The sequence below is a fragment of the Mauremys mutica genome, chromosome 1 (assembly GCF_020497125.1).
Source record: "Mauremys mutica isolate MM-2020 ecotype Southern chromosome 1, ASM2049712v1, whole genome shotgun sequence".
Lineage (NCBI taxonomy): Eukaryota > Metazoa > Chordata > Testudines > Geoemydidae > Mauremys > Mauremys mutica.
In genome coordinates, this window is record NC_059072.1 from 149823450 (window position 1) to 149844051 (window position 20602).

Consider the following 20602-nt stretch of genomic DNA (forward strand, 5'->3'; position numbering starts at 1 on the left):
TGCCTGCTTTGATTTCCCCTTTTCTTTGTGTCCCACAGTAAGAGGCGAGAGACGCCATATACAGACCGCTTGCAGCAGTACATCAGCACGCGGGGTAAGTGTTCACCAGGGATAGGTGGCAAGGGGAGCCTCTTCAGAGCTCACTCACATTTCTTCCTCCCTGGGGCTTGGCTATGATCATGGTTGGGCTATCTCTTCTTCCTCGTAGGGCTTGGGGTGAAGTATTACATTGACCCTTCGACCTACGAGGACCCCAATGAGGCTATTCGGGAATTTGCCAAGGAGATTGATGTGTCCTTTGTCAAGATTGAAGAGGTCATTGGATCAGGTAATGCAGGGAGAATGGCAAACCCCGCTGTATGGCCCATAGCTCTGCAACTCATGATGTGACTCAATCCTGACCCACATCACTGCTAGTCCCCATTGTGAATCAACCTCTGCCCTACTTCCTGAAACAATATCAGTGCATCTAGTGCATCCTGACCAGAATGCACCTTAACCTTAACCCCTAACTTGGTCCAAACTGTGTATAAAGCAGCATTGGAAAGGCCACCCCCAAATCCTTGTTTGACCCCCTAATCTGTTTCAAACCTTAATACACATCTTCATTCAAATTGGAGCTTTGACTGTGAATTTTGTGCTAACCCAAACCCTAATTGCTACCCTGGTCCTTGTCGGTCCCTGGGATCTTAACACTAGACTGTTTATCCAGCCTGTCCCTCACTAGGATCTCATGTTTCCCCATCTCATGCTAGCTGTGTTTTCCTCCTCCCCTGGTAGGAGAGTTTGGAGAGGTGTGCTTCGGGCGCCTGAAACCCCCGGGGAAGCGGGAGTACACAGTGGCCATCAAGACTCTGAAGTCAGGTTACACAGATGAGCAGCGGCGGGAATTCCTGAGTGAGGCCAGCATCATGGGGCAGTTTGAGCACCCCAATGTCATCCGCCTGGAGGGTGTGGTCACCAAGAGCCGACCCGTCATGATCGTCACGGAGTTCATGGAGAATGGCTCACTGGATTCCTTCCTCAGGGTATCCCAAGCTGGACTCTGCTCCACCCACCCGCACCTCTTTGTCACTGTCAGCTCCATCATTTAATCTATCCATCCTCTTCTTCTCTGTGTCTGTCAGATCTCAAGGCCAGTTTCCTGGAGGTGTGATGGAGATAATGATGAGACACTGAATGGATCTCTCTGGGGCCAATGTGTCGAGAATCTTCTATCACTGGCCAGGTCACCCAGTGGGAGATGGGTAGACTGTTCCACAGTCCAATACAAACTCACTGATAAGAAATATTTCCTGATATCAAGGCTAAAATGCCCCACTCTGCTACCTGTCCTGCAGTTACTATTAGTCCTGTCCCCCGAGGCCTCCTTAGGGATGTGGTTTTCAAGCTGTGCATCATAGGGCATTTTTAGGTGGTCCATGGAGCTGTCTGTTGTCCAAACGGTAGCGCTTCTGCCTTCAAGCAGTAAAGCTTCCTGCTGGTTATAGCCTATTTCAGGGCTCGTAGAGTTTTCAGAGGTTTTTCTGATCAACTACATTAAAACAAAACTGAAGGTGGATTTCTCTGCTCCTTGTGAGCTGCTTCACCTCTTTCTTTACCAGGTGTCTCTTTGATGATAATTCAACCATGTCCAGATTTGCAGGTGACACTACAATTGGAAGGTTATACAGCACATAGAACCAAACTAGAGACCTGAAAGATCAAAGCATAGGGGGGCTGCAGGTTGCTCTTTTTTCCTGTAGCCAAGTCATCTAGCCACTATGGAGATGGTGGAGGATAAGGAGTTGGAGGCTAGGAGAGGAAGTGTCCACAAGATGAGATGTATCTTCAGAAGTCAAGTATCCGAGGGGTAGCCGTGTTAGTCTGGATCTGTAAAAGCAGCAAAGAGTCCTGTTGCATCTTATAGATGAACAGACGTATTAGAGCATGAGCTTTCGTGGGTGAATACCTCCTTCGTCAGATGCATGCATCTTCAGAAGTGGGTCTCCAATATGAAACTGTTTGCGATCCATTGCCCTAAACACCTCTCTCCTTCCTCGGTATTTACACTTGTATGGTACCTGTAGGTGGTTCTGTCTAACCCAAATTTGACTGAACATAGACATATTTACTTCTTTTAACTAACTTCATAATCCCTCCTGCTCCAATCCCTCATTGTTGCTTTTCTCTGCTGGCTGTAATTCCTGTGTCCACTGAGGCCTGAGTCTTTTCTGTCTGCAGCAACGGGAAGGACAGTTCAGCATGCTGCAGCTAGTGGGGATGCAGCGGGGGATCGCAGCTGGCATGCGTTACCTCTCGGACATGAACTATGTCCACCGTGACCTGGCTGCCCGTAACATCCTGGTCAACAGCAACCTGGTGTGCAAGGTGTCTGACTTTGGTTTGTCCCGCTTCCTGGAAGATGATGCCTCAAACCCCACCTATACTGGGGCCCTGGTGAGTTACTGTTGGGGAAACTGGGCTTCTGCTATGACTGCCCAGCACAGGCCTGTCCTGAACTCACTGTTAATTCTTTATACAAGTCTTGTGTGTGTTCCTCTTACCTATAGAACAGACAGTAGCTTGGGGACAAGATACCAGGAATGGGGTACAACACCTTCCACCCCTAGTGCACCACTTCCAGCTCAGCCTCAGATTGAGAGGACTGGAGGGATTGGGGATGGGGTGCAGAGCCTTTCACCTTGAGGTCATCAGTTTTAACCTAGCCCCAGACCGATAGTGACTGACAATTGCAGCCATGTAATCAGCTGTACAAGATGAGCTGGTGAGCTCAGTACATTGCCATGTGGGGTAAGGGTGCACATTCCAAACCCCATCTACTACAGTAGGCAACAGTTTGCTCCTGTGCTGGCCAGCTCAGCAGAGAGGCTGAGTACTGAGGAGCCATGGAGACTGAACTCCTCTCCTGCCCCGGGGCGCATAGGGTAAGTACTACACCCAAAATACCTGCCAAAAAAACCTTGTACAGCACCTACGAGCAATACCTAAACCGACCATTATATATATGTAGAGCTCAGACACCCCCTGGGCCCCCTGCAAGAGAGGGACTGGGGCCAAGGGGCTGCAGCAGTCATCCTGTGTGCAGGGCTCAGAGGAGGATCCACTAGTTGGGTGGTGAGATGGGGATCAGATTAGTGTGCTTTGAGCAAGAGCCAGCAGCTGAGCGGCTTTGAATATTTTGTCAGTTGGGGAGAGTCAGGCCAGAAGAGAAAGGGATGAAAAGCTGATCAAGTACATTTGTCCCTGGTGTTGGACACTGGAATTTTCAAAGGAGTCTAAGAACTTCAAGTGCCCGACTCCGATTGATGTTCAATAGGATTTGGGCACCTTAGACTCCAGTGAAAAATCCAACCACAAGGGTTAAACTTCATTAGACAATTGGATTTGCAGCAATCAAAGGTTGGATTCTGCTCCCATCCATGCCATGAGACAAGGTGGGGACATGAACATGACTAATTTAACCCCTAAACAACCAACAAAATATCGTCATTCTGCACTAGTACCACGTGCTCTGGGCTGGGCTGGGTGCTGGGATCTGGGCTCAGCCATTCAATGAAGTCTGTTCCTTGGATTCTCCATGCCTCACAAGCGCTCTGCTTGCTCCATCTCTCTCTCTGCTCTTCAGGGTGGCAAGATCCCCATCCGCTGGACTGCTCCCGAAGCCATCCAGTACCGCAAGTTCACATCCTCCAGCGATGTCTGGAGCTATGGCATTGTCATGTGGGAAGTGATGTCGTATGGCGAGAGGCCTTACTGGGACATGTCTAATCAGGATGTAAGTTCTGGTTGGGCAGGAAAGTATGTATCTCTCTGTTCTCACTGATGGCCCTCCTGAAGGTGGAACAGGCCCAGATAGATCTCAGTGGCTGAAGCCAGTGTTTCCCAGCGCTTAACCTGGCATGTTTCTTTCTTTGCTGCAGGTAATTAATGCTATTGACCAGGACTATCGCCTGCCACCACCCCCAGACTGCCCCACTGTCTTGCACCTGCTCATGCTTGACTGCTGGCAGAAGGAGCGGGTTCAGAGGCCCAAATTCGAGCAGATAGTCAGTGCTCTGGACAAGATGATCCGCAAGCCATCCGCGCTCAAAGCCACCGGCACAGGGAGCAGCAGGTGAGATGGGCCAGGGGCAAAAGACAGGTGGGGTGCAGCTGGGGTGCTAGGCTAGGACCATGAGCAGAAGGAGTGGGGGAGATCTGAGACTGGGATCAATTTTGAATCAAAAAGGGCATGTGTGTGTGTGTGAAGATGGAACCGGTGCCTGGTGCACTTTACAATTGGGATTGGGGTGATCTTGGTGATGGGAGTGTGGGGGGCTGAGTGTAAGGAGAAAGGAATCTCTTTAGTGGGGCAGCCAGTGTTAGGGGTGAGCAGGAAATGGGGGACCTTGCAGCTGAAGGGAGGGGAATGCCTGGGGTGGGTACATCAGGGATTAGGGGTGAGCAGAGGAAGGAGGACCCAGACTGTGGAGAAAAGGAAATCTTTACTTAAATCTGGAATTGGAAATGTGTCTTGCATACAATATTTTCCCATCTGCATTTCCCAGCCTGTTGGAACCAGATGCAGGAGGTCAGCAGAGGGGATGTCTCTGGGGGTAGATGCAGCCAGGATTAGATGGCCCCAGAGTGGATGACGGAAACACGTCCTGCTGGCCTGGAGGGATTTTCCCGTGGGTTTTAAACCTCAGCACAGCACAGCACAAGACTGGGGGAGGGGAGGAGTGTATGCTTGTGCTCAGTTTATTAAACACCAATATAGAAAGAGACTTTTAGCCTTGGGACAGATTCAAAAGGCAGGAAAAGCAGCAAATTTCATTTATAAACCATGGTTTCTTTAGCCTTTGGCTGCTGCTTAGTCTTGTTCCCTTTGATGAAGGAAAGTGTTGGAGCCTAAAAGAGCCACTCTGTATGCATGAGGTAACTGCTAACTGGCTGGGAGCAGCTCAGAGAGAGAGAGCTAGTCCACAACTAGGGAGACACAGGGAGTGACTTCACCAGCCCCATTTCCTCAGTCTTGGGAAGCCACCTCAGCTCCAAGGGATCTTCACCCAAACAGTGAGGCAAGATCCAGCAAGTGCCAGAGGGTCTGGGGCAACTGGGGATGCTTGTCCAGAGGGATTCATGATGGAGCACGATTGGGGGGTGGGGGAATTGTTACCTGTTCAGCAGTCTGAGTTGGGTTGGGTGGAAAAGGGAAATGGGGGATGCTAGTAAGAGAGCACCTGGGCACCAGGCAGGAGCTTGTGAAGGTGCTGGGGCGTGGTTGGGGGATATTAGTGTCTATCCTTATTCCATGCTGTTCTGGTGTTGTCCCCCTTCCTCTCTGCTCTCCCCTGGACTGAGTATTGTAAATTGGCTGGTAAGCATTGGTCATGTGAACTTTTAGCACTTAAGTTCCCTCTTCCTTTGCAGACCATCCCAGCCCCTGCTGAGCAACTCACCCCCAGACTTCCCCTCACTCACCAGTGCCCATGAATGGCTGGATGCCATCAAGATGGGCCGCTACAAGGAGAACTTTGACCAGGCCGGATTGACTACCTTCGATGTCATCTCACGTATGACGCTGGAGTAAGTAAAGTTGGGATGGAGCAGAGTACACTTGGTGCTGAGGGCTTCCACCTAAGGAGAAACTTCCAGAGTGGAAGAGGAGCTAGGAGATAAGGAGTAGGGAATCTTTGGAGGATACACACAGAGGTAATGGAGGGGCATGTTTGTGCATCGGCAACCACACCACTGCACAACTGAATTTGCATTAGTGCATTCTGGGAAAACTTGGGCTGCTGCTGTCCCATAGTACCACATGCACACAGAGCAACACCAGTAGCTCATGGGACGGCACACTCTGGGATGTCCTTCCACACGGAGAGCTGGGAAGGAGGAGCACCGGCCAGGCCAGGCACACAGGCACAGTTACGGGGCAGAAATACTGTGCTGTTTGGGAGACAACTACCTGCCAGGCTAGGCCTGTGGAAGTACCATCAGTTCTAACCACGCTGGCTGTGGCATAAACCATGTTTAGAGCCAACCATGCCACAAATTGGGTTAAAATTGGGTAACAGTGAAGACAAAGACAGAGCCAGAGAAAGGGAAGTGACACAGAGGAGGTGGGTTGGGGCAGTTCAGAACAGGAGTCACATCTTTACCATGCGCCCTTTCTCTCACAGAGATATCCAGCGCATTGGGATCACCCTGGTTGGTCATCAGAAGAAGATTCTCAACAGCATCCAGCTCATGAGAGTTCACCTGAACCAGCTTGAACCAGTAGAGGTCTGAGGTTTAGACCATTCCCCCACCTCCAAACTCCAGGAAGGGAGTTCAGAGCGATTTTCACTATCAATGGGAGCAGGCATGGCGATCCCTGGAGACTTTATGCAGAGAGAGGGAGTGGGCATTAAATGTCCCATGCCACCAAACCAAACCCTTGCAGTGATTTGACTGCAATGCTACAGAACTTGTGCCATTCAGATATGGGTGATTTTGTACATTGGGGAAGGACTGAGGGAAGAGGGAGCTACTGTAATGTGGGGAGGAGCTGGAAGATAGTTTGGACAGATCAGACACACTTGCTGCCTCTTCTCTGCCAGCAGATGGGTTCGAAAACATTACAAAGCTATCATTGGACTGTGTCTGCGGCTGGGAGCCCATCAAAGCCACACAGATATTTTTTGCCCTGAACCAGGCAAAATAAAGGCAGAGGAAAGTTACATTTTTTTTCTAAAAGAAAATAGTCCAGGTGTGTGAGGTTCTTTCACAGGTAGTATGGGGCTGGGGCAGGCCTGCTACCTGCCATCCTCGGCTTGATGGGGAGCTGGAGCACCAAGTGGGGACACATTATGTGACGGAAGATGGGGTGAGTGACCTGGTTACTGCAGTGCTGTCCTGTTCCAGGGAAGGGCTGGGAAGGCAACAGTGAACTCAGAGCTCCATACTGCTTGGTGGCAGGCAACAGAGGGGCCTTGAGTCTGCACCATGGTCCCAGGGGCTGGGAGGGGAATCAGGTGGTCCCTGGATCCACACTGTTCCATTTCCCGAGTTGGGAGCGGTGGCTGAGCAGAGATTCCTAGATCCCCCCTGCTGGGCTCTGGCCATTTGAGGGGGAGCAGAGGATTCTGGTTCTAGGGATTAAAGAGGAAGGGAGGGGAGCAGAGCCTTTAGGCTCCTGCTGACAGGGTTCTGGTTCCATTCCAGTCCATGTTGGGAAGGAGAGAGCTAAGTTCTCATTCCACACCACTTAGTATGCAAGAGGTGCAGGGGCTTCTGATTCTCTTCCCACTCCATTATGAGCATTGGCAGAGTGACCTCTTGGAGCAGAAGGTTCTTCCTTCGCTGACTCCAGTTGGCCCCCCAGAGCAGAGGAGAAAATGAAATGAACACAGACCAGAGAAGGGGAGTGTGTGGAGGATTTTACTGGGAGGAAATTAAACTCCAAGCAGGCCATTGGATCTACATACACATTCAGCACCTTTCATAATCCCCCATCAAGAAGGGACCAACCAAGATCAATCAGCTATGGCCTACAACCAGAGGAAGTAACCAGTCCCAACCAATCATATCTCTGATCTTTTAACAGGAGGTAGAGCTCCCAGGGAACACATACTCTGGGACTCACCATAAAGTGCATTATCTGGCAGTAAAACAGTGTCACTCTAGCATGACGAAGTCTACAGGAGGCAAGTTGTGTGTCCCCCTCTGATAGGCTAGTACTTGCCCGCTGACACATCTTCACCCTGGGTAAGTGGCAGGCCCTTTTGGGAGCCAAGAGAAGACATGTGGGTGACCCTGTGTAGATCTATATTAAAGGGTGAAGCTGAGCTGAGCTCAGATTTCAGGGCTTTATAAAAGCACTCGGGCATGGGTGGGCAGAAAACCTCAGGGGCCTTGTACCAATAAGTCTGTTCTGGTGCCTCTGCAAGATGAAATATCCTGACCCATCCATGCCCTTCTGCTAGCCCCCTGCAGTACAGCCTACCATTCTATAGCAAACCACTCCCCAACACCCAGGCACGGGGGTGGAGTTTGAAAGGCAGGGCTGTTGCAGACATTATTACCTTTAAAGAAATGGACTCCTGCCCCACTCTCAGCTGCTTGGCTGACCACGGGACTTCAGTCCATGCAGGGTTAAACAGACTGACAGCTGGACTCAGAAGGGGACTGGGGGAGAATTATTTTAAAGGGAGAGGTCTACATTACTCCAAGTAAAATTCACAGTTCAGACCTTTCGAAGCACTGAAGTAATAAAATATATTAAGTTATCTTTAACAGAGGGAGAGAGAAAACCACTGATTGAAATGTAAATAGAACTAAATACAAAAATAATCCAGGGGCTCTTTGAGCTGGGATGGGGAGAGGAGGGGACAAGAAATTCACAGCAGCACAAAGACAGTGTGAAGATTAAAAAGCATCAGCGCTGGAACCAGTCAGCAAGCCCATGCCTAGAAAATCTCTCTGTTGCTTGCCAAAGTGTCTGGGAATTCAGTACACAACCCAGTCCAGATTTACACACACTATGCTTGCCAGTCAAATCTACACCATCTGAGACCAAACTAGCACCTTCAGTGCCAAAAATAGGCATCACCATGAGATGCTAAAGAGATGCTCCAGTCCCTACCGCTACCATGGTAGCAGACGCACCTTCCACAGGCCTCCACTAGAGGGCACTGGTACATGTTTGCACTGGTGAATATATTTTAGCAGTACTGCCATCTATGTGAGGAATCAGACATTTTTCTTCTTGAATGGTCTGGGTCAGTGAGGAAAAAGTTAGTGATCCAGTTCAAATCCTAGTGGCCTTGGCTGGGCTGGTGGGAACATGCACTGTCATGCATCAGGGATTGTTTTTTCCATGTGTGTGTTTACATTCATGCAATGGGTGACCAGCCCCATGTCCTCACACACTCCAGGCACTCCATTTAGCCCCACAGAGAGCTGCTGTGGAGTGAGCCGTCCATATGGGAGTGCAGGCAATAGGATGTTTACTACTGCAAGGTGTCCATGCTGGACCATGGCCTTTACCACTGGCAGGAGAGAGGTATCACTCACTGCAAGGAGGCAAACGAGCAGTCACTCAGACATGGTAGACCTCCTCCTCCTTCTCCATGGCAAGGTTGACATGGCCCTGTAGCTGCCCTAGGGTGCTGTGCCTCAGGATGTCCCAGCCATGGCTGGAGCTCCTCCGGGACAGGCTTGGCGACACAGCTGGAGTGCTGCAAGGGGTAGTCTTCCTGTACGGAGCCTCTGTGTCCTTGTCGTCCTCCAGCTCCTGTTTGTTCTGTGAGTACTTGTCAAAGTCTTCTGTAATCTGGAACTTAAATGCTTCCATGTAGCAGTGCATCTTGTGCTGCCTGCCTTCGCATCGGTCTTCCACCCTGTAGGCAGGATGAGAACAAAGACAGTCAAGACTAGTGTGCTAGGAATATCTACATCTCACACTTTTCAGCTCCAAGCCAAAGCAGAAGCCCCACCAACTAGGCCTCTCCTACCAATGCAATGTCTCCCACTCTCCAAAAGAACTACACTAAAGTATGTCAGAGAGCTGAGCCACTGCAGTCAGGGGGGAAAAAAAATCAGGTGGGGAGCTGCTTCTACACTCTTGTGTTACATGGTGATCTCTCATCTAGCAGTGGGAACTGGCACAGAGAGGTAACTCGCCATGCTCCACCTCCCCTGCAGTAGCAGCCACTGCAATAGCAGAATGGAAAGCAAATTATTGCCTGACCTCCCTCCATCTGGTGCTTTTAGTACAAAATGCATAAGTGACCTGTGGAACTCATTTGCACAAGATCTCACTGAGGCAAAGACCTTAGAAGGATTCAGAAAGCATTCAGCATTTCTGTGAGTAATGAAAATAGCCACAGTTTCATTAGCAAGGATAAAATACTATAAGGGTTATAAAACCCTGCTGCTTTGGAGAACAAGCCAAATTCCAGCAGGCTGGCTCAAGGAAGGACCTTCCCCTAAGGGCCAGCTATTTCATAATTACCCATGCTGGGATTCCTTACGCCTGCCTCCGAGGTTCCTGTTACTGGGGGTCCTGTCAGAGACAGGATACTAGATTAGTGGGATCTGCACCAGTCTGGCAATTCCTGGGTCCTGCTGCCGAAAAGCAGAGCAGGCAGCAAGTGCACTCCCCCTCTGGTCCCTCTGCTGACTTAGATACTGAGTCAGTGTGCACCCACTGTCTCACACAAGCAATAGTTTATTTACCTCAAAGGCAAGGCCCTGCCCACAAGCATTCTAAGGCAAGGAGCCACGGGTGCTAGGCTTTTGCATCTGTTCCTGGAGGGGAGGGAAGGCGGTAGCAATCTGAGCAGTGCAGAGTGTAGATATTCTTTTCTCTCCTACAACCCAGGCAGGAGCTGGCAAATGGCATGGCCTGCAGCCTAGGGGCAGCTTTGGTTTTTACATTTCATAATGCAGTGCTAGTGCACTATGGCAGCTCTGCATTAGGGCTGGAGGGCAAGGGATCGGTTAGTGTCTGCCTACATTTTGCTAGGAGCATCCCTTCTTCCTAGCCCATTAACCCTCTGCCTGATGCAGGGTCACAGAGAGCCTGTCTGTCCCTTCACACAGACATCTCTAGTGTTCAAGAACCTCAGGAAGGAAACGAGTGGCTGCAGCTCCTTGAATCCCACGCCATGAGCCCTGTTGAGCTGCAGAAAAGGCTTTGGAGCATGGAGGGAGATGAAGAGAAGTACCAAGGAGTCTAGCAATAACTGAGGGATGGGTATGGAGTTAACCTCACTGTTACGGCTTTTAGTTATGCTGGAGTTATTGATTTGATCAACAGCTTGGAGTGACTGGATTAGCAGAAACAGCACGAGTCCGGTGGCACCTTAAAGACTAACAGATTTATTTGGGCATAAGCTTTAGTGGGTAAAAAAACACTTCTTCAGCTTATGCCCAAATAAATCTGTTAGTCTTTAAGATGCCACTGGACTCCTTGTTGCTTTTGTGGATACAAATTAACACAGCTACCTTCTGATACTTGGATTTGCAAAGTGATTGGACTAGCTGCTGCGGAGTTGTAACTCAAGCTGTTGCATCCTCACTGCATCACTAGCTTAAGATCACTTGACCTTCAACCCAGCCCGCCTGACAAACCAGCTAGCTCAAGCTTAAAGCACCCCGTAACTTGAGCTAGAGTGTGTGGACAGGCATGAAGTTAAGGGTAACAAGTAGGGCTGTCAAGCGATTAAAAAAATCGTGATTAATTGCACTGTTAAACAAGAATAGAATATCATTTAAATATTTTTGGATGTTTTCTACATTTTCAAATATATTGATTTCAATTACAACACAGAATACAAAGTGTACACTGCTCACTTTATATTTATTTCTGACTACAAGTATTTGCTCTGTAAATAAAATAAATTTTATTTTTCAATTCACCTAATACAAGTAGTGTAGTGAAATCTCTTTATCATTAAAGTTGAACTTACAAGTGTAGAATTATGTACAAAAAAACCCCTACATTGAAAAATAAAACAATGTAAAGTTTTAGAGCCCACACGTCCACTCAGTCCTACTTCTTGTTCAGCCAATCACCCAGACATACAAGTTTTTTTACATTTGCAGGAGATAATGCTGCCCGTTTCTTGTTTACAGTGTCACCTGAAAGTGAGAACAGGCATTCTCATGGCACTGTTGTAGCCGGCATCACAAGATATTGAAGTGCCAGATGCACTAAAGATTCATATGTCCCTTCATGTTTCAACCATCATTCCAGGGGACATGCATCCATGCTAATGAGGAGTTCTGCTCGATAACTATCCAAAGCAGTGCAGACCGACACATGTTTATTTTCATTATTTGAGTCAGATGCCACCAGCAGAAGGTTGATTTTCTTTTTTGGTGGTGTGAGTTCTGTAGTTTCTGCATTGGAGTGTAGCTCTTTTAAGAATTCTGAAAGCGTGCTCCATACCCCATCCCTCTCAGATTTTGGAAGGCACTTCAGATTCTTAAACCAAGTGCTGTAGCTATCTTTAGAAATCTCACATTGGTACCTTCTTTGCGTTTTGTCAAATCTGCAGTGAAACTGTTCTTAAAATGAACACGTGCTGTGTCATCATCTGAGACTACTATAACATGAAATATATGGGAGAATGCATGTAAAATAGAGCATGGGACATACAATTCTCCCCCCAAGGAGTTCAGTCACAAATTTAATTAATGCATAATTTTTTTAATGAGTGTCATCAGCATGGAAGCATGTCCTCTGGAATGGTGGCCAAAGCATGAAGGGGCATACAAATGTTTAGCATATCTGGCATGTAAATACCTACAAAAGTGCCATACAAATGCCTGTTCTCACTTTCTGGTGACATTGTAAATAAGAAGAGCATTATCTCCTGGAAAGGTAAACAAACTCATTTGTCTTAGCAACTGGCTGAACAAGAAGTAGGACTGAGTGGACTTGTAGGCTCTGAAGTTTTACACTGTTTTGTTTTTGAGTGCAGTTATGTAACAAAAAAAATCTACATTTGTAAGTTGCACTTTCATGACAAAGAGATTGCACTAAATTACTTGTATGAGGTGAATTGAAAAATATTATTAGTGAAGGTAGGGGGCTGGACTCAATGACCTTTTGAGATCAATTCCAGTTCTAGGAGATAGGTATATCTCCAATTATTTATTCAGGGGAGGATAGCTCAGTGGTTTGAGCATTGGCCTGCTAAATCCAGGGTTGTGAGCTCAATCCTTGAGGGGGCCATTTAGGGAACTGGGGTAAAAATCTGTCTGGGGATTGGTCCTGCTTTGAGCAGGGGGTTGGACTAGATGACCTCCAGAGGTCCCTTCCAACTCTGATATTCTATGATTAATTTTGTCTATCATTTTTACAGTGCAAATATTTATAATAAAAATAATATACACTTTGATTTCAGTTACAACACAGAATTCATATGAAAATGTAGAAAAACATCCAAAATATTTAATACATTTAAACTGGTAGTCTATTGTTTAAGAGTACAGTTAAAACTGTGATTAATCGTGATTAATTTTTTTGAGTTAGTCGCGTGAGTTAACTGTGATTAATTGACAGCCCTAGTAACAAGAGTTATAACTCAGGCTAACTGTGTTGTGAAGATGCAGCCTTAGTCTCTGTCGGTGCCATCATTATCTACTGTATAGACAGTTATGGGATCTCAATGGGATTAAATGCTTCACAAAGTTTTCCTTGTGCACACAAATGGAGCTAACCTTATAGATAGGTTTTGGGTCTGGAAGGAACTGGCCCTTCCCTGGTAGGGGAATACCAACAGGGGCCTTGAGAGAAGGGAGGACTGAGTCGTGCACACAGATTGTGCAGTAGATATCCGGTATGGCCAATTTCTCTTGATCGTAGGGCACTCTAGGAACTGGCGGACTGTCATTGATGGACAGCCCAGCAGAGTAACACCTACAGTCATGCAGCATAATCCTTCATGTTCCAGCCCAGCACTTCCCCCAAGATTTTACACTACGCTCCAGCACTCAGGGGGTCACAGTGCTCCGAGCATGAAGCTGTTCCGCTTCAGTGTTGCTTTAATTGCTGAATGGAGCTGATGTGAAATCTCTGTGCCCATTGCTGCAGGCCAAGCCCCTGCGGGTCTTGGATAGTAGGGAGAAATTACTCCCCCTTGTGCTCTGCTGCATGAAGTGCGGAGAGGAGGGTGCTGGACTTAAGTGTATTGGAAAAGCCCTGTGGCTCAGTTATTGCACATCTCTTTTCTAGCAGTTGCTAATGCTGGATCCCAAAGAGCTCCTGATTGAGCTATACAATATTATGAGGGGGGATTTCTTCCTGACTTTCCCAACTGCTGATCAGCTTATTCCTTGAAGAAATGAAGATGGATGCCCAGATTAAGCCTTTCCCTAACTAATCTAACTACAGATACTGCTCCTATACTGGCAGTCACTATAGTTTGCTGGCACTTGTGTAGTGCAGTTTGAAGTGAGCCCAATGTCAGCAACTGGAACCCCCTTTCTATTCAGCTTCATAGAGCAGGTCTATTCTGAAAGTGACTCTATGGCATCATGGGCCTCAGAGACTCCTGATCAAATGCACTCAGTTTACAAGTAAAGGGCCGTTTGTTTCTGATGGTCTCTCTCAATCTAGAATTTAATGGCCAGATATTTCAATGTATTTAGGTGCCTAAAGATGCAGGTAATGATCTAATGGGATTTTCAAGTGCATCATTTTCAGTATTAGGCACCTAGGCTCTTTTGAAAATCCCACTAGGCCACTACCTGCATCTTTAGGAACCTAAATACATTGAAAAGTCTGGCCCTGAGAATCAAGATGGGCTCTTTCCATCTCACCCACATCATCACCTGAAATAAAGGCTCTGCAGGTCACATTAAGCTCTCAGTTCTACCTCGGCAGCAAACCTGCCTTCGCACTATATCTCTGGTGTCATCTGTGCAACCCTATTGTAATCAGTAGGTTTGCACAGGTGTAACAGATTGACACTTAATGAACAATTCTGTTAACACTGCACAAGAAGGAATAGATTCCAATTCCCGCTCTCTGAACTGTGTTGGCTCTGCAGACAACCAGGACTAAAAATCAATGAAAAAAAACTTATTTTAGCCATAAATCAGCAAATCTGATAGATACCAGAGCCAGATATGCTGAGTGATAAAAGCCATTTTTACATAGCTACTTTTCTGAGCAGAACCTTCACCTTAATGTTGTCTTATCTAAAGAACCTTAATTATAATGAGTGCATAATAGCTTCTGCAATAATGAAAGTTGCAAAACAGTTGCCATTATAACCTGCTGTTTTCACATGCTCATAACTTTCCAAAACAATTCACCTTCAGGGCTGCTGTAATTTTCCAAGTTTAGGCTCTGTGTGATGGGATTTTGTTGTTGTTTTGTTTTGTTTTGGAAAGTTAGAACAAAATCCCTTCAGCTGTTTTCAAGTTCAGCCAGGATGAAAAATAATTTTTTTCCCTGCATCCCCTCTTTAAAAAAGCCCGTACACGATTTTCTTTGGAGAGAACTGCAGCAAAAATAGCAGTGGTTTGAAACTTGGCCTGGATGAAGTTTGCACTGAGAACTAGTGTCTTTACTTATCTGGAGAAATATTAATTTTAATTAACAAAAGATTATGACTGTTTCCAAACTGTATCCAACGCCCAGTAGAAACTGTATCAAACCCTCCCAGTGTTTACTTGATTAGAGAACTACATATTTTTAATTAACAAAAAGTAAAGACAGTTTGAAAATTGTATCAGACACACCCACTGGAAAATCAGATGCCAGCTTAGATATGCACAGTGGGCAACTTTTTAACTGTGTACATGTGGAAACTTGCACATTTAAGATGTTTCTCATTTGAACTGCTGAACTGTCTTCCCAGAGAGAGCTAAACATTAAGTTAACATTGAAGACAGTTGGTTTGGTAGTTTTTAAGCTTCAGAAGGTGTCAGGGAACGCAGAGTCCACCCTCCCTCCCCCTCACTCATAGTACACACTGGTACATGCATGCGTGCAGAAATGCATAATTAGCTTTCAGTATTACAGAGGACAGTGAGCTCCTTGTGGGAGGGATGTGATCGGGGGTAGGGGGGGCATTTACGGCTGCATATCTGGAAGCACTGCCTAAAAGTGAGGGTCTGTTGGGCTCTGACTACGTTGGGAGTTTTTATTACTTGAGTCATTTATAAGCTGGACTGCACAACAATGGAAGATCGACTGCATTGGATGGGTGAGAGCTGGACTAGGTGTGAGCCCACAGCCTTTTCCATCTCCGATTTCTATAATTCTCCCATGGCTCTTGCCCATCCTCAGGTTGCAGAACCCAGGCCACTGCCACCTGAATGGGTCCCTTTCACAGGGGGCTACACTGTCAGAACAGGGTGGATTAACACCATCTTCCTCTCTGACAGGGTCGCACAAGAGAATCCACTATGTTTAGTCAACATGTGGGCAAGCCCCATAGAACTCACCTGAGGTACCAGCGGTCCCCCAAGCCATACTCCTGCCCACAGATCCCAGAGCGAGGCCAGAGGCATTGTGGGAGTTTCCGCTCCAGCATGACAGTAGTGGCAACAATCTTTAAAACACAAAAAAAGGTGTTGGCAAGATAACAAGGAGTGCAGAGATAGGGGAAGTGGGTAGAACAAGCAGCAGGAAATCATGGGGGCATAGATGGAGTCTATACTTCTCATAGACACACATGAGTGAAATACCTACACATGTGTCTACACAATGGGCCCCATTTCAGCCCTCCTCTGCCCTGGGGTAAAATAAATTCCTGTTCCATATTTGTTTCATTCATGATCTCCTCCTCCAAAAACACACATGCTTTCTACTGCCAAGAACTCAACCCTCCCAACAAGTCTCCTCAGGTGAGAAAGGAATTCAGGCTCTTCAGTCATTACTCATGGGCTATCCACATACCCTAATGGGAACTCCTGACCCTGCCCTGTCCTAGGCTCAGAGCGAGTCTATGCATTAAGGTATGTTCACATGTGGCTGAGCAGCATCCTCACCTGTGCTCTCCAAAGCTCGTCCCGCTCGTGGGCCACGCGCCAGTGGGTATCACCCATCATGGCGATGAGTAAGTTGAGCATGAGGAGGGTGGCGATGACGGCGAAGGCGGAGTAGGTGATGCTGTACATGAAGGGCAGGTCCACTTCATAGTTGGCGGGCCCATCGATGATGGTGAGGAAGAGCTCGAAGGTGCTGAAGAGAGCTATGGGGTAGTTATAGAAGTGGCCCAGCTCATCGGGGTTTTCAGTCTGGAAGATGACATAAAAAGCTGGCATAGAGAGGAAAGGAGGGAAAATGAATGAGGAAGCCTCTGTGCTTTCTCTGCTCTGCCCTGCAGCATCCTACCATCTGCCTGAAACAACAGTATAGTGTTAGACTTTAGCCCAGGGCAGCCATGCATCCCAGCTGCAATCAGACAGCCCCAGTTTCCAGGGAGGCCTTCCTGTGTCACAGAGCTCATAGGATACTTAAGAGTCCTGAGTGCTATTTGGAACTCATGTTATTTAATCATAACTGGACAACATTATGTCCTCACTTCATGTGGTATCCAGAGCCCTCATCATGACACCAGTATGGCATAAAAAAATCATAGCAGCATCAGACTGAGATTATTTTGTGCCAAAGGGCAACTGCGCCTTGCATTTATCTCACAACACTGTGAATGCTGGAGGGAGAGTGAATAACTAAGTACCACCCCATCCCCTCTGGAGTAGAGAGGTGGGCTCCTCCTCTCTATGGAATATTGACATTGCTTCAGAACTGGGTCAAGTCCCACCAGCCCATAACATTTCTCCATGTCCAGGTTGCTGAGATCTCCCAAATAGCTTGTCCTCTCTGGGGCTGAATCAATAACTTCATAGGCAGATGTGTCAGTTCGTGAATGAAAGAGACTGGCAGAGGGGTGGGGCAATTTCGTAGGAAGGAACCTCAGATATGGGGAGGAAAAGGCAGAAGGAGGAGAAGGTATGGACTGTGAATAGCAAGGAGCAGGGAGAAAGGGAAGAGAGGAAATGGAACAGGTAAGTCAAAGCCCAGCAGCATGGGCAGACCTGGGAGCTTTGAGTTATATTCTAATATAAGCTATGAAGGAGCTGGAGGACTGAGCGCCCTCTTTCCAGACAACTGTTCCATAAAACCCAATATTCCGTGGATGAATGTGCAAGACAGGGTGCCCCTCAGGGTGTCCATTGAGACCCTGCTGTCATTTAACTGGGCTTGTAGCACCTTGCTGTACATTAATAGACACTGTGTATCGCATCATACCTACCTGATGCAAAGCCAAGTATCACCACTGCCATGAGCCAGCAGAAGCGCATGAGATCTCCAAATATCATCTGCAGATGAAACAAAACCATGAGACCCCACTCTCTCACAAAGACAGCCCTGAAACTGAGGCTTTGCTGACTAACTGGTCCTTATATCCTGGTCTCTCGCCTCCCACCATAGTAGATCCAGTCTTGTATCTCATGTCATATTGGATCAGACCACTAGTCCTTCTAGTCAGGAGACAAAGCAGGCCACTGGAAGTCAGCAGACCTAATTTCTAATCCAAAGGAGTTACTGTGTGAGCTGGGGAAATTTACTTAACCTCTCTTGCCTCAGTTTCTCCAGATATGTAATATACTAATGATACACACTCACTTTGTGAAAGTACTCTGAGCTCTATGGATGGGAGTGCTAGCCAAATGTTTTAGTAGTACTAATAGTTTAGTGGCCTAGCTGCAGAATGGCTCATACTTGATTGTTTCAGAGGGAAGTCAGAACACCTCCATAATACACTTGGTCCACCATAAGACACTGAAAATAGGGATTTCTTCTTGGCCAGCCGACTGCTGATCAGCTGATGCACAAGGACTGATAGGCATGCCTACAGTAGTATCACTGCAGCTGGGTAATCTTATCCAGACAAATTGTCTGGATAAGATTACCCAGCTGCAGTGATACTACCGTAGGCAAGGCTATCAGTCCAATTAAATATATGTATATATTTAATATTACTAAACTGCTCACCTCAATATTTTTTCCAGCAGTGTCATCCATTGAACTAGAAGACCCTACAGCCTGTTCCACCAGTATGACAGAGATGAAAGACTGATCTGAACCGACTAATGTTCTGAACCAGTTTAGTGACCTCTACGTCTCTAATGTCCACTGTACCCTTCACCATCCTGCATGTGTCCTATCTCAGGGTACGTCTTCACTACCCGCCATATCGGTGGGTAGCAATCGATTTCTCGGAGTTTGATATATCGCGTCTCATCTAGACGCAATATATCGAACTCCGAACGCACTCCCATCGACTCCGGAACTCCACCACCGCGAACGGTGGTGGCGGAGTCGACGGGGGAGCCGCGGACGTCGATCCCGCGCCGTGAGGACGAGTAAGTAATTCGAACTAAGGTACTTCGACTTCAGCTACGCTATTTGCGTAGCTGAAGTTGCGTACCTTAGATCAAACCCCCCCCCTAGTGTAGACCAGGCCTCAGTACATAAAAGAAGAACCTCACTTAAAACAGCCTGCTAGATAAAGGTCAAAAGGGTTCTTGTCTGGCTCCAGGAACTCAAATCCCACACCAGAAACTCCTGGGAAAGTGTTTCTATTCTGATGGAAGGACCAAGATATGACCGTAGGCACATGCTGATGCATGGCATGGCTGGATAACTGCTGCTCAGGATCCATCTTTGCTGATATCTTTATTACAGTCTCTCTCCCTCTTTCAGTCAGGCAGTGGGCTGTGTTGTCCTTACCTTCTGTATCATGATGGTGAACGGTCCCAGCATCTGAAAGCCTCGTGCGAAGTACATGACGTTGCACCAGCCCAGCACCAGGGCAAAGGACATGGGGACCACCTCTCCAGTGGTGCTGGTGAGACGCATCACCATGGTCACCAATATCATACAGGCATAGGTGATGCTATAGAGGATAAGACAGAGCCAGTAGGATCAGAATCACATTCCCACTCCACACTCCTAACAACTAACTCTCTGTAATCCTCCCAAACCCCACCCACACCAGAAAGCAATCTGTATGAAATAAGGAGAGGGGGAACCTCACATGATGATGTGGAAAGGTCCTCCCAGAATAGTTTGTCCAAAGTACTTGGTGACTCCAACTCTGAAGATATCTGGAATCTAAGAAGAACACTGTTCAAATTGGGGCTCAATCAGTTCGCACAAGCACAGAACATTAAATTATATTGATTTCTCTTACCTCAAGGATCAATATTACTATGGCTCCTATCACTGTGATCAGCTCCCCCACCAGCCTCAGATTGTCCTCAGGAGTCGCATAAGATTCCTGAAAGGAGAGAAGGAGGGTCCCCCTCAGTCCAACTGTGCGTGGCCAGGAGAGGACTCTTAGGCCCTATCTAGGCTTGAGGAAAAAAGTATTCTCTTTGCAGGATTGCTCATGCCATAGTCTCCAGAAGAGGCCGTTAGTCTAGAAGATCAAGCATGACAGCGGGAATCAGGAAAGATGGTTTCTACCCCCAGCTCTGACACTGGATGACTGCACAGCCACCTGGGCCAACACGGCCTCTTCTTTTGGGTGCCCAATTGAAGACACTTTGGGACTGATGTTGAGAGCTGCTGAGCACCTGCAGAACTCACTGAGTTCTGCTGGAGTTGGGGGTGCCCAGCACTCCTGAAGAATCAGCCCTGGGAAACAAGTGTCTCTCTTTAACTGAGCTCCAGCCCACATCTGTCCACATACCCTCTCCTCCCCGACTCTGTCCCATTTACTCCCCTGCCTTCAAGGAGTGGGGGATCGCTCAGTGGTTTGAGCATTGGCCCGCTAAATCTAGAGTTATAAGCTCAATCCTTAAGAGGGCAATTTAGGAATTGAGTTGGGAAATGGTCCTGCTTTGAGCAGGTGGTTGGACTAGATGGTCTCCTGAGGCCCCTTCCAATCCTGATATTCTATGATTCTATGATTCCATGTAGCTAAACCCATTCCCAAACAGTGGACCAACACACTGTTTGCCATCATCACTTATTTCACTCTGCTTGTGGGTTCTACCCTTTTCCCCACCCTGCATTTGTCTGGTCTCATCAGGCTGCAAACTCTTTGGGTACATTGCCCAGCACAGGGGCCCCACTCTTGGCTGGCCCTTAGGCACT

At 47.5% G+C, this 20602-nt stretch overlaps 2 protein-coding genes across 7 annotated transcripts in view; one reads left to right on the top strand and one right to left on the bottom strand.

Annotated features, from left to right (window-relative positions):
* The window catches only part of LOC123356221 (ephrin type-B receptor 5), a 174110-nt gene extending 167412 nt beyond the window's left edge, over positions 1–6698 (top strand). The window contains exons 12-20 of one of the 4 annotated variants that reach the window (XM_044999246.1): positions 39–94; positions 209–328; positions 781–1028; positions 1128–1247; positions 2224–2439; positions 3629–3778; positions 3924–4117; positions 5416–5571; positions 6168–6698. In XM_044999246.1, coding sequence (XP_044855181.1) covers positions 39–94; positions 209–328; positions 781–1028; positions 1128–1247; positions 2224–2439; positions 3629–3778; positions 3924–4117; positions 5416–5571; positions 6168–6276 — 1369 coding nt within the window. In that variant the 3' untranslated portion in view covers positions 6277–6698. The other 3 variants (XM_044999253.1, XM_044999261.1, XM_044999271.1) reach the window with 3 other exon arrangements.
* Positions 6699–7395: 697 nt separating this feature from the next.
* LOC123356447 (transient receptor potential cation channel subfamily V member 6-like) overlaps positions 7396–20602 on the bottom strand; it is an 83023-nt gene continuing 69816 nt past the window's right edge. For all 3 annotated transcript variants that reach the window (XM_044999710.1, XM_044999720.1, XM_044999728.1), the window contains exons 9-15: positions 19695–19781; positions 19539–19615; positions 19232–19397; positions 17751–17817; positions 16483–16751; positions 15937–16043; positions 7396–9368 (exon numbers count right to left, since the gene is read on the bottom strand). In XM_044999710.1, coding sequence (XP_044855645.1) covers positions 9068–9368; positions 15937–16043; positions 16483–16751; positions 17751–17817; positions 19232–19397; positions 19539–19615; positions 19695–19781 — 1074 coding nt within the window. In that variant the 3' untranslated portion in view covers positions 7396–9067. The remainder of the gene's footprint in view (positions 9369–15936; positions 16044–16482; positions 16752–17750; positions 17818–19231; positions 19398–19538; positions 19616–19694; positions 19782–20602) is intronic.